The sequence below is a fragment of the Manis pentadactyla genome, chromosome 3 (genome assembly GCF_030020395.1).
Source record: "Manis pentadactyla isolate mManPen7 chromosome 3, mManPen7.hap1, whole genome shotgun sequence".
NCBI lineage: Eukaryota > Metazoa > Chordata > Mammalia > Pholidota > Manidae > Manis > Manis pentadactyla.
In genome coordinates, this window is record NC_080021.1 from 4,043,331 (window position 1) to 4,057,372 (window position 14,042).

General features: G+C 54.2%; 1 protein-coding gene across 1 annotated transcript in view; it reads right to left on the minus strand.

Annotated features, from left to right (window-relative positions):
- Nucleotides 1–14,042, minus strand: part of TSNARE1 (t-SNARE domain containing 1) — a 75,985-nt gene that overhangs the window by 22,738 nt on the left and 39,205 nt on the right. Inside the window, 3 exon segments of the mRNA XM_057497673.1 lie at nt 3,006–3,164; nt 12,694–12,753; nt 13,275–13,349. Coding sequence (XP_057353656.1) covers nt 3,006–3,164; nt 12,694–12,753; nt 13,275–13,349 — 294 coding nt within the window.

Consider the following 14,042-nt stretch of genomic DNA (forward strand, 5'->3'; position numbering starts at 1 on the left):
GGGGCAGAAGCAGGGTGCCCAGTCCATCTGCAGGCCTCCAGGGCCCCCTCATACCCCTGGACAGCAACACTGCCAAAAAGTGTGCCCGGGACTGGACAAGCAGGCAGTGAGCCACCCAGACAGTAAGCCACCACGACAGTGAGCCGAAGGACAACGGCACCCACCGAGGTGGACAGTGACGTACCCCGAGGTGGGGCGCAGGGCAGGCCTCCATCACTGGGAGCATGACCACTGGCCTGGGGGCACTGCCAGCTCTATGGGGCCCTCCGCCAAGCAGGTGCCTGCAGGCCCTGGGGGTCACCCGAACACCAGAAGGGAAGACCCATTCTGGAGGACACCCAGCCCGGCCCGACCTTCAGGGTGCTGGTGGGCAGGACGAGCAGCAGCCAGCAGTGCCAGGCTCTGGGGAGAGGGTTCTGGGCAGCGGGAAAGCTGGCGTGAAGCCGGAGCAGCGCAGGTGAGGCCCATTCCGGGCATCAGGGGACACAGGGGGCGAGGGGCCCGAGGAGCAACAGAGCCTGTCCCTGGGTGTCCAGGCTGGGGGAGGAGCACAGGGTGAGCTCACAGGCGGAGCCCTCAAAGGTCTTAAAGGACGCTGTGCTGGCAGAGCACAGCTGCCCTGGGAGGTGGGGTGGAGGCCTTTACAGAGCCCTGGGAGCAGGACACCCCCACTCAGGACCTAACTGGGCCAGGGCCAGGTCAGCCCATTGGGCCAAGGAAGGGCCCAGGATCACAGAGGGGGTACCCACACCCCCAGGTCAGCACTGTCTCCGCTCATTCACTCTCCAGTCCCTTGCAAGCCAAGGCACTCCACTGGCTCCCGACAGGCTGTCACCACCCTCCAGGGCCTGGGACAGCCCCCCGGAGGGCCTGCTACACTCTGCCACATGCAGGCTGAGACAGCACAGCCCTGGAGAGAGGCCACCCCTCCACCCGCCCACTTCATACATGGAACAACCAAGGCAAATGGCAGGTTCAAGGTCAGTGGGACTAAAGCCAGGACACAGCACCCCAGCAGGATTAACGTGAGGAGGGGGACACTGAGTGGAGATATCAGCTCTGACCCTCAGCACCAAGGCCTGTGACCACCCCATGGATGCCCCCCACGTCAGAACAGACAGACAGGCACACAGGAATCAAATGAAACACTAGCCTGCTACTGCAACCTTAATTCCATTACTGGGCCTCAGTTTCCCCATCTGTCAACACCCCCACCCCCTACCCAATAAGGTAAGTTCTTGAGAGCAGATCAGGGCCTCAAAGGGGGCTCTGCTGGACCCCAAGTCTACTTCTATGACTTCATGAACACATCATCTCGTAAATCCAAAATCCCCCAAATGTGGCCGGGGGAAGTGGGGACACAGGTGATGGAGTTCGGGAACAGTGGGAGGGGGTGAGCAGCCAGCTCGGTCCCACAGCAACAGTCTGAAGGCAGCCAGTGTGGGCTTCCCACAGCCCCTTCCCCGAAACCCCTGCCCCGAACCTCGGTCCATTACCCCAGCCACTGTCTGCCGTGGCTCTGGACAGCAACTACTGAGACCCCCGAGCAGTGGGCTCCAGACTGGCCCTGGAGGAGCTAGGGACGCCCACCTGCCCCTCAGACTGCCAGGCGTCTGCCACCTCACTCCACGTACTCCTGGTGGGTGCTGCAGGCCCCCATCACTGGCCATGTTTGGGAGGCACTGTCACCAGGACAGGCTGGATACCTGAAGAAGGGCCCTGCAAACACAATGACAGCTGCTTTCCAAGGACCCCCGGGTGTGGTGGTCAGTGCATAGCACCTCCTGACCAGCCACAAGGTCTCCTGACCTGTGCTCCTGATGAGGAAACGGGACACGAGGAGAGACTGGCCACCACCCACGCGGTCCTCCGGCCAACCCCCAGCTCGGCTCTAATGGCCACAGCAAGACTGAGGGCCCCTCCGTCCCAGCTGACCAGTTGCCAAGTACTCACCACGCAGAGCAGCACCCAGGCCAGCTGCCTAGGGCATGAGAAAACCCTGCTAGCACAGAAGCCAGGCTGGCAGCCATCTGACCCGTCCTAGGGGTTGCTGCCCTGGCACACAGCTGCACGCTGGCCCCTAACAAGGTGTCACACTGGAACCCCATGACCCATCTTGCCCGCAGAGGTAAGCCCCCTCCTGCTCAGGAACGCCAGCCTTCCCTGGGGGGCAGCCTGCCACAGCCCCTGCTCCCTGGGTGCCAGGCCAAGGCCAAACCAATCAAGGGCAGAGCCCCGCCCCCAGCCTCCAGCCCCTTCCCACCACCCACCATAGCCCAGACACCTCCCGGGGCCTGAGAGGCTGTCAGGGGCCCTTGCCCAGGGGTTTCAGTTTTTGAACTGAAGGAGCAGTGGGTGCCTCTGCCTCCCAGAGCCCCAAGTCTTTGGGGGCAACAGTTCCTAGATCCCTTTCTCCACTTCTCCAGAAAAAGCCCATCTTGTCATGACACCCATGTGTTCGGTCAGTCTCTGGGCCGTCACAGCCAGAGGGAGAGGCCTGTCTTCCCCAGGCTGCATCCCGCCAGGGCTGCTGGGAGAAGGCAGCAGGGCCAGTGGGGGACCCAGATATAAGGGCCGAACCCCACCTCCCTGCAGGGCACCCACACCTCCCAGGAGAGCAGACGCAGCGACAGGCCCTGAGCCAGTGTTTTGGTTTACCAACTCGCCCAGGTCCATTTTTCTAGAAGCTGCTTTTAGGGGACATTTGTTTCCCAAGCCCAGCCCCTGTGAGCTTCAGGTCAGGGAGGCCCTCAGAGAGCACCTGCTCCAACGTCTGCTGACGAGGACACAGAGGCCCAGAGGGTGAAGCAAAAGCACATGGCCAGGGGCCAGACCCCACCACCCACGGCCACAAGTCGGGGCCGGACCCCACCGAGAGGCAGCATGATCCAGCCAGCCGTCCAACTGCTGCATTCTAAATGCACTTCCAGCATCAAGGGACAGGAGGCCACACACACCCTTGCACACCCACTTGTACACACATACACACACATGCGGGCCTGCACCTCAATCTGCAGGATGGCCTCCTCGCGCAGCCGAATGGCCTCCAGGTCCTCTTCGGTGATCTCGGGAAGCAGCACCTGCTCCTGGCCCTGCCATATGCTGTCACCCCCGCTAAGGATCTTGTCGTCGTCAGCCAGCTCAGCAAAAGTGGCCTGGGGACCCTGCTGAAGAGACAGACCGGTTTCCAGGGCGTGTCTCAGCGCCAGGCCCAGGGTGCTTATGGCAGGCAGCTCCACCTTGGGCTGAGTCGGGGCTCAGAGGACCCAGAAGCCCCCAGGAGTCCACGTGCCCCCCACCCCCGAGCCCTGGGGAGGGGACAGGAGGCAGCCCCGGGCTCTGCAGCCCAAGGGGCCATGGGCCCCGGGCCCTCATCCTGATGCCTGGGGCCTGGGGACATCTGCGCAGGGCTGAGGCCCTGGAGCTGCTGCAAACGCGGAGGCAGGGGTCAGGGACATATGGACACCACGTGCCCACCTCCGGCCACCCCAGGCCCGGTGCCTGGAGCACTTGGCAGGACCCCCACGGCCTGCCCAAGCCAGGGCCACACAGAAGACCCTGCAGAGCAAGACGCTTTACGCTCGCAGCCCTCAGGGGGCATGTGCCTCTCGGCAGGCCTGGGACCCACACGCAGGCCACAAGCATGAACTCCAGCTGCTCACCCGGGGCTGAGCCCCCCGGAAGCCTGCTCCGAGTCAGTCAGGACCAAGTCGAGCTGCCGGGCTGCGGCTGTGGAAACCGAGGAACCGAGGCATGGACACACAGCAGGGACAGACACCACAGGGAAGAGCACATGCTACATGGTCCCCAGGGGGAGGGAAACCTGAGAAATGCTTTCAATAAAGTGGTGGCTTTTCCCTCCAATTAACTCTCACCCTCAGGTATCAGGTCCTGAGTGGGGTTGTGGGGGAGCCTGCAGAGGGGAGGGGAGAGCTGCAATGAGAATGGGAGCTGTTGCTTCTCACGGATGACATTTTAAATTAAACTGAAAATGTGTGACTATGGAAGTCCCTGGCCAGGTCCCTGGGGCCCCTCTAGGAAGCAGAGGGTGGCACACCGGCGCCCACCCCAGCCCCAGGCATGGCTCTTCTCCACAGTGGGGGGTGTGTGCAAGTGTGAGCGTGTGAATGTGTGCAAATGTGAGCATGTGTATGGGTGTGAATGCGTGTGTGCAAGTGTGAGCGTGTGAATGTGTGCAAATGTGAGCATGTGTATGGGTGTGAATGCGTGAGATTATATGTGAGAAAGTCAATACATCTATGTGTGTGTGTGTGTGTGTGTGTGTGTGTGTGTGTGTGTGTGTGTGCATGTCTGTAATCCAGAGGGCAGCAGGCAGAGGCCCAGATGACAGACACAAGCCCGGGGGGGCGGCTGAGGCTCCAGGGAGGCATGCCAGCATCTCTGAGGCTCCCACCCACCCCGCGAGGTGCGGCGCCAAGCCCTTATTGCAAAGGAGGACACAGAGGCTCAGGCCGCAGCTCCTGGGATGGGACGGCGCAGACCGGAGGTGGAGCTGCAGGCTCCAATTCCAGCACAGAGGAGCTCCAGGCAAGAGCCACAAGACCAGGAGGAGCTTGGTGCTGCCCGAACACAGGGGTGCCCAAGGGCCACCAGGAGTCCTGGCTGGAATGGCTTCCTCCCTGCCAATCCAGTCGCCAAGCAGCACAGGGGTCCCCACCCCTCCCCTGGCCCAAGCTGGTGACACCCTCGGCTGGGTCTGGGTACCGAGTCTGCTCTCTCCTCTGGCCACCGCAGTGCCATCCTGGTGGCAGGGACTCTGTGGACTCTGAAAGTCAGTGTTGGGTGTGCAGTAGGTGGCAGGCACAGCTGCCGCCTCTGACCCACCCAATTCAAGTTCAGAACTCTCCTCGAGCCCCTTCTGTGGGTGTCCAGGCAATGGGGACAGGATGGAGATGCAGGGCTGGACGTGGCTCGCAGACGCCCCTCTGCTGGCCCACATGTGCAGGACGCTCGCACTGGTCACCTGGAAGGAGACTGCACAGGCTGCCACCTGCCTGTCTTCTCCTATCTCTTCGTTATAGGGGCCCTTGACATTTGCCTGAAACGTGCTCACCTTCCCACCCTCCTGTGCAGGGCCATGTGACACAGCACTGGCCACACTGACGCCTGTGGGGGCAGCCCATAGGACTCCAGGGGAACCTGGGCAGCGCGCCCCTGCAGCCCCAGTGAGCCCGTCTCATAGGTGGCAGTTACGGGACCTGCCTGTCCTCCCAGCAAAGCCACTCTCTGCAGGCACCACTGTGGCCCCACACAGCCCGCCAGGGCAACCTACAGATGGCCTCGTCCGTGGGGGCACACAGCCTGGAAACTCATCCTTTCCCACGATGGTTGCCCGTGCCAGGCCTGGGGATGGAGGTGCACAGACTACTCAGCTGGCCACAGAAACAACAAATGGCACAAATGACTCCAGCATATTGTGACAAACGCCAGCATGGGTGGGTGCATGACACTGAAAGTGTGACAGAGGACAGGGGACATCTAGGTGGCCAGGCGACCCGCCTACAGGAAGCGCTGGTGATGAGGGACATTGCATGGGGCCGGCTGCTCCCCTCATCCTGCCGCCAGCCCTGCTAGGGCCAGGCTGTCACTGTCAGGGTCAGTTCTCCAGACCCCCAAGGGGAATGGTGGAGCCTATGCCAACCCAGCTCTCTGCCCAAAGCCAGCACTCTCCAGTGCACCACGCTCCCCAGAAGCCAGAGGCCTCTATGTATATACATGGACAGGTGACTATAAAGTAAAAGATCTGAGCAATCTGTGGACAAGTGGCATTTGTCACCTCCCCTTCCCAGTGTGTATGGGGGTGGTGCCAGGCAGCGGAGCAAGAGCAGGAGGGGGCCAACCCCATGCCAGGGGCCTGTGGCACGGGCCTCCAGAGAGTGATGTCCCCCCACAAAGGGGCCTGCTCTAGAATAGGGCACTCAGCCCCACGCCCCACGGAGGCCTACTCCCCGCTCTGATTCCATCAGCACAGGGCTCCCCAGGAAAATGTGGCGATCCCCTGTGCACAGGTCCCTGCACCCCAGGGTGGGACCCAGGAACGCTCTCAGTTGCAGTGTCTGTGACAGCAAAGCCCTGCCAGCAGGAGGCCCTGGGAAAATGCTGGCACGTCCACGCAAGCCCCACAGGCCAGCCCACATGCTGGGCAGAGGAAGTGCACAGGATGTTACAGGCGACCTCCCCTGGCACTGGGAGTTTCAGGGGAGGCCCCTTGAAAGCTGAGGGCCAAGGGTGCCTGCACACCCTCACCTCCACAGGTAACTGGGCCACGCTCCCCAAGTAGCCCATGACCAGACACTGGGCAGAAAGAAATAGCTTAGATGCCTGATCTCCTGGAAGGATCAGAAAGCACCCCTTTATTCTCCTCACAAAGGCCCAATTCGGGTCTTTAGCTCTGAAGCTGGGATTAGGGACTTGCTGGCAAAGCGAGGGGCTGGCCGTGTGATGGTTTTCCAGATCGAGGGGCAGCCAACAAAGGCAGCTTTCTCCTCCCTCCAAGGCCAAGGCTTTGGGTCCCATCCTGGCATGTAGGGGAGAAGACCACAGTTCAGTGTGGCAGCTGGGCTCCGGGGCTGTGAGCGGTTCCCGTGAGAAGAGACGAAGCCCTGCCGATGCTCGGGGAGGACACACCGTGGCCCCAGGGCTCTCAGGGGCTCTGGGAAATGGACCACTTTCTCATGCACTCCGACCCAGGGCTCCGTGTGGGAATACTCGTGACGCTGGTGGGAGGGCAGGACCAGGCACGAGCCAGCCACCCATCTGAGAAACACAGCTGCTGGTCAGTAGCCCAGGGCTGGCCACTGAGTTCTCCAAATAGCTGAAGACTCTACTTTGTTAACCACTGGAAGTTTCTGGAGGCTTGTCAAAGCCCAGATGGCAGAACTGGCCTGACTGTAGCAATGGTTCCCGACTCCCGTTCAAACAGAGCCACTGCCAGGGAATGCCCAGCTAGCCCATGAGGGTGAAGCACATCTCAGACTGCTGTGCCCAGGGAAACATGGAACTCTGCTGGGACCCTGTGCTGAGCTGGCCAAGCACAGCACACACGTGGCCTGTGCCCAGACCCCAACAGTCGCAGCCTCGCCTCAGGGCAGGAGCTGCCCAAGATGCCCCTGGGCCTGATCTGGGTCTGCGACTGGCACTGGGCCTGGTGGAGGCTGCGGCCAAGCCCCTGGATGGCTGACTCCACAGAGGCTGACCTGCGCATGGGCACAGCCAGCACTTGGCTGAGATGAGAGAAGCCGGGCGGCGGGCACTGTCTCCTGCGGGGACTCCCGGCCTGCAGACAGTGGCCAATCCCCATGTTGGACAGGGTAGCACGTCCCCTCGTCGCTTACAGCTTGCCAAACCCCCGGAAATATTTAATCTTCCTAATTTCTCGGAAGCACTGCTGAGCACTCTCTCCCTTTTTAAAAAAATTCTACTGCAATATAAACATCTACAGTTAAAAGCCCAAATCATAAATGGTCTAAATTCTACAAAGGAAAGACTTCCCAGGCAAGATGCCGGACCCTGCCAGGATGCAGGTCCCGCCCACCGCCCGCCGCCCTGTCACCGCGCTGCCCCCAGCCAAGGAAGGCGCCGCCTGGCTGCAGCGGGATGTCTCTTCAGCCTGGTTTGCCCTCTCTCCCTCTCTGGTGTCAGGCTCCTTTGGCTCAACGTCCTGTCCAAGCCTGGTGGCCTTGATGGCAACAGTTCATTCTATCTGTTGCCACGGTCGTCCGTTTTCAGACTCCGCACGGATGACCTGCCCCTGCCACGGCAGACGGGCAGTCCTCCCGGGCCTCTGCCACTGCGGGGGGGCAGCTACGAGCACTCTCCCACGAGACTCCGGAAAACATGAGTGTGCACTGAGCTGGGGATACACTTGGGTGAAATTGCAAGGTCGTGGGTAAGAGACATTTAACATTTTGTTTTCAGGAGATGTTTTCATGTGGTGTGCCAGACACCCAGTAGCCCCACCCCTCACTGACTCTCAGTATTTTCCTGTTTTTGTGGTTTTTGTGGTCATTTTGGTGGTGTGTATTGACAGAGCACCGCGGGATAGCTTTGCCTCCTGATGCCACACGCTGAGCACCTTGGTGCATTTCTTAGCCAGTTGGGTGACCCTTTTTGTGATGTGTCCACCTCAGGCTTCTGCCCATTTGTGTTTTTGCACTGTGAGCGTTTTTCTTACTGATTGGTGAAAGTCCTTTATACATTCTGGACACATCCTTTTCAGATGCGTGGCTCTGCAAACACCTTCTCTCGCTCTGCGGGCTGCCCTGTGGCTCTCTCAATGGCATGTTAATTTCACAAAGTCAGGTTGTCACTTTTTCTTTATAGTTAGTCCTCTTTCGTCTGTACGCTTACCATAAAGATGTAAAGATCACCTCCTACATATCTTCTAGAAGCTTCATGGCCCTGTCTCTCACATTTAGGCTTACTTCTAGCTGAAGGGTTTTGTGTGGGGGTGAGTTATGGCAGAGGGTCTGTTGGGAATGGCAGTCTTCTGGCGCCCTCCCAGCCAAGGCAGGATGAGCTGTGAGCCTGGAGCGCCCCCTCACCAAGACAGAGCCCTGGCCTGGGCTGGGCTTGTGGCCTCGTGTGAGAATGTCTTTCCCTGCTGCAGACAGGGTCCTACTGCTACAGCACAAGGGTGCATGCAGGCCAGCGGCCCTGTGTCGGCTGCCAGGAGGATGGCCATGGGGATGGTACCCACTGTGGAAGCTGACCTGGCTCTCTCCTCTCTGCGAGCAGAGCGTTCCTCCGTCAGTGACTGGCTGCACTGTTTCCTTGGCAACTCCAATACTGAAATGCAGTGGGGCAGCGGTGCTCAACGCGGACTTGCCATTTCTCAGCAGGATCCTTTCCCCAGGTCAAGCACCCAGCCAACCCAATATCAAGTCCCAGATACACCTTCCACTCCTCACTGCACAGCAGTGCACCTTGCACAAACCAGGCGATCGTGGGTGGGAGCTTCTGCTTCTAGATCCCTCCTCTCCGACTGTCTGCTTGTCTAGCCTTCAACAAACACCACACTGTTTCCATTTCCACTGCTTTTTATCGTATTCTGATACCTGGTAGAGTAAATTCCCCAATTCTGTTCTTCAAAATCGTCTTAACTCTTCGGGGCCCTTTACACTTCCATACACATTTTAGAACCAGCTTGACAATTTACACACACACTCAAAACCTGATGGAGTTTTTATTTGGGTTGTACTGAGTTTACAGATCCTCTTGGTGAGAGCTGACATCTCATTACCAAGTTCCCCAATCTATAAACATGGTATATACCTCCACTGTGTAGGTCTGCAGTTTTCCAGATACAGGCCTTAAACAGCTTTTGACATCTTCCCCAGTGTTCATGGCACTACAGATGGCATCGCTCTTTAAGTGGCAGTTCCAAGGTATGCTTTGCACATACCATTTTCTTGGGGGTTGACCTGGTATCAGTAATCCTGTCACGTTCACTCATTAGTTCTAAGCTATCTGCAGATGCATTCACATTTTCTGGTGACACGATCTTGTCTCTGAAGTATTTTCTCTCCTCCCAGCTCTCATACCTTTTATTTACTCTTCGTATCTTCATGCCCTGGGCATGCCCTCCAGCACAATGGGGATGAGAAGACTTAAAACTAGACTCCATGTCTTATCTTTGATCCCAGGAGAAAAGATTTTAATATCTCTGTAAGAGTGATGTTACATGTAGGATTTCTGAAGATACCCTTTATCAGATTAAAGGCATTCCTATCTATTCCTAGTTACACTGACAGTTTTAAGCCCCCTGGGTTGGTGTTGAATTTTACCAAATGTTTTTCTGTATCTACTGAGATGATCCTGTAGATTCTCTTAGTCCATGAACATGGCAAATTAGACTGATTATTTCTGAATGTAAACCACCTTTGCATCCCTGGAATAAACCCCACTTTATAATGCTGTGCCATCTTTTTATATGAGGCCAGACTTAGCTTATTAATACATCGGTCAGGAGTCACTCTCCTTCTTATGATATTCTCATTAAGAATCTGCTGGTTTGCTGGCCTCATAGAGCAAGGTTGAGTATGTTCCCTTTTCATATTCTCTGTGAAAGTTTGGGTAGATTGGTGTTATTTATCCCTCTGAAATTTGAGAGACTCACCAGTAAAGCCATCTAGGTCTGGAGTTTTCTTGGTGAGATGTTTTTTAACTAAAAGAAAAGAAATGGGTTCCATTTCTTTAATAAATACTGGACTTTCCAGATTTTCTATACATCTTGGTTGTTACATTTTTCTTTAAAAAAATGTATACTTTATCTAAATTGCCAAATTTTGGCATAAAGTTGTTCATAAGAGCTTCGTAGTACTTTATTATAATTTGTAGGATCTAAAACAAAGTAGTCATTTTTATTCCTGATACTAGTAACTTGAATTTTCTATATATATTTTCATTGATCTCCTAGGTTTTAATAATTTTATTCATCCTTCTAAAGAACCAGCTTTTGGTTTTCTAAGCTTTTACTATTGTGCATCTAGTTTATATTTCACTGATTTCTGCTTTTTCCTATATATTGTCTTCAAACTTAATCTGTTGTTCTAACTTCTCAAAATGGAGAATTAAATCACTAATTTTCACACTTTCCAATTTTCTAATATATGCATTTAAAGCTAGAAATTTCCTCTGTAACCACTGCTTTAGCTGCATCCTGCGGGTTTTGATTCCTTGCATTTTCATTTTTGTTCTGTTCAAGATGGTTTCTAATTGCCACTGTAATTTCCTCTTTGATCCATAGAGATCTAAATTGTATTCTTTAAATTCTCAGCCCTTGGCACTTTCGTTTTTGTTCTGAAATTCTAGTTTCACTTCCCTCTGATTAGAGAGCATACTCCGTGTTATGTCGACCCTTTGGGCTATGTTGAAGCCTGCTCTGCAGTGCAGCATACACATTTTGTGTACTTGAAAGGAAGACACATTCTCCTGTGGCTGGTGATGGTGTCAGTAAACATTGATGAGATCCAAGTCCATCAATTAGTAGTGTTGGCTGACTCTTCTACATCCTTACTGAATTGTTTTCAGATTATTTTATCAGTCATTGAGAGAGGTGTTTCAAAATCTCCAACTATAATTGCAGATTTGCTATTTTTCCTTTTATTACTGTCAGTTTTACTTTATACATTTTAAGGCTATATCATTCGGTACATATAAATGTAGTTGCATCTTACATTTGAATTAACATTGTGCCCTTATGCAATGCTCCTCTATATCACCAGTAGACTTCTCTCTCCGTGTGACACCTGCTGATTCTGGCATTAATAGAGCTGTGCCAGTTTCCTTTGGTTTTGGCTGCACAATAGCTATCTATCTTTTCCATCCTTTCACTTTCAACATTTTTCTGGATTATATTTAAGAGATGTCTCTCGTAAGTACTATACAAGTTTGGGTTGTTTTTTTTTTAACCAAGTTTGTCAATCTGTGCCTTTTAATTGGAGGTGGTAGGCCATTTTAATTTAATGTAATTATAAATAAATTTGGTATAAATCTATCATCTTACAATTTTTTTTCCTACTTCTCCCATTTGCTATTGGCTTTCCTTTGGCTTTCTTTTAAATTAATCATGCTGTGTTGTCATCTCATGTGTTCCTCTCTATTAGCTTGCTTTACAGCGTAGGTTCGGTACTGTCTTTTCAGTGTCACCTAGTAACAGGCGTGCATCCTCTACTTAGAACCACCCACCTTAAGATAGCATCTTTGTCACGTCTATGATGGTGCGAGGACGTTACAACCCTAACACCACCCACCTCCTCTGTGTCTTCTGTGCGCCTGCCGTCCCAGTGTCTTCACCTGCCGCATGTCGCAAACCCCACCAGTCATCACCATAGTGCTCCCAGGGGCCCTCAACTGACATGCAGCTGCATCTCACTATCCTCAGTGCTAGCATTCCTTTCTCCACTTCTGGGCTTCCATCTGGATCATTTTCCTTTTTCCAATTTTAGAGAGTTCTGTTGATGATAAATCCTATCAGTTTTTGTTTCTCTAAAAATATTTTCATTCCACCTTCATGTCTGGAAAATTGTTCACCAGATGTGGAATCCCAGGTGAGCAGTTACTTCCCTTCAGGGATTTAAAGGCTTTAAAGATGGCTTTCCATTGTCACTGGCTTCCATTGGTTTTTTTAGGAAATCAGGTGTCAGTCTTGTTGCTCCTATAATAATAATGTGACTTTTTTCTGCAGCTTTCATTTACTTTTAAGGTTTTCTTTTAGTCTCTGGTTTTCCAACATTTTTTGATGCAACTACGGGTGGTTTTAAGAAATAGGATACATTTACCCTATTTGTCATAGAGCTTCTATAAGCTGTGGCTTGAACTATTTGGACAGTTTGGAAAATTCCCAACCATGACCTCTTCAAACACTGTTTCTGTCAATTCTCTCCCTCCTGCTTATCCAGGGCTCCAATCACTCTCTTCTGTATTTCCTTCCTACCATTTTCTACTCACAGCAGGGCTGGTCCAATGCAGGTTAGTTCTGTAGAACAAGCAGAACTGTCAACAATCCTTACCCTGTATTGGGCCCCCACCCAGAGACCGAAGGTCAAAGGCCAATTTCTGAAAGACTATCAAGGCAGACCCCTCAGATGGGGGCCGTGCCCCAAGTCCTCCCTGCTCCTCCCTGTGCTGTCCCCTAAACCCCACTAACCACAGTAAATATTCGGCACCCACCTGCTGCCTGCCACTGCGTTGCACTGTAGGAAGTAGTGCTCTGGACTTTTCAGCAATTTTCTGTTGGAAAAAGTACAAGACAAAGGGGACAGGAAGGACAGGAAAGGTGGGGAAGAGAAAAGATACAGTCAGATAAAACCCAAAGTACTGACAGTGACTGACAGCAAAGCACATTTTCAGCTCCTGAGACACAGAGCAGTCCTGGAGTGCCAGGAAAATTGGGGGCCTGGCTGGGCTCTGCTGATGATCTGCTGAATGGCCTCCTTCCACACATTAAGCTCTGGGGCTCAGTCTCTTCACCTGTCTGAATGGGGTGACACCTGTTCCTCCCACCTCCCAGGATGCTATGGGGATGATGCCCCTCAGGCAGCACAAGAAAATAAATGCCCTTCAGTGCACATCCCCTGAAGCCATGCCTGCCTGATCCTGACAACTGTCAAATGTTCCCAAGGCTGGTTTTCCCTCTGCTCTGAGAGATGGGACCATACCAGGCCAACTCAGGGACAAGACAGCCAGAGTGGGTGCTTAAGGGACCAAGCCCTCCGCAACCTGGTCAACAACCTCTACCCATAGGCTCTCACCTTTTGCACCACTCCGTAGTGCTGAATGGCATCTGAGAGATGAGTTTTTAGGCAGTTCAGCCGAAGACGCTCCTGCTACAAAGAGAGGGTATGTGTCACCACCAGCCCTCACATAACTCCACACAGCCCTGGCACAAAGCCATGTCAGTGCCCAGCACCCTTGAACCAGAACAGCAACATGCTCTCCCCTCCTGTCCCCAGCACCTCCTAGGAGGGCCCTGGCCATTCCCCAGACCCCATGTCTCAAGTCACAGACCAAGCCCACCCCAGCCTGGGGACTTCTGTGTAGTTTCAACCTGAACCCAGTCCCTGAGCTTGGAATCACCCCTCCACTGCCACCACACACTGCCATGCAAGTCCACAGATGAGAGGGAGCCACAGATGTGCCAGTATTTCAGTGAGTTGTGTTTCAGTGAGTTCTGGTTTCCAATGGACACCTTTCAAAGGCACTTGGTGGTATCTGGGCCTAACAGTCCTGTGTGGCTGCAGATTTGTGGAGCCTGTTTCAGTGTCCACATGAGCCTCTTGTAATTCGCACCATATGTGTGCCCAGAACAGAGCCAAGAGCCCAGGGAGCTCTTTAGATCTTTTGGGCAGAACACCTGCAGCTCTCCAGTCCCCATCACCCACCACCAGCTCCGTGGGATCAGCACAGCCTTTCTGCCCTGACAGCAGCGAGCAGGACTGTCAAGGTAGACCCCTCAGACACAGGCTCCACCCTCAGCCCTCCCTGCGCTGTCCCCTGAAGTCAGCCAAGCCACCACGCAC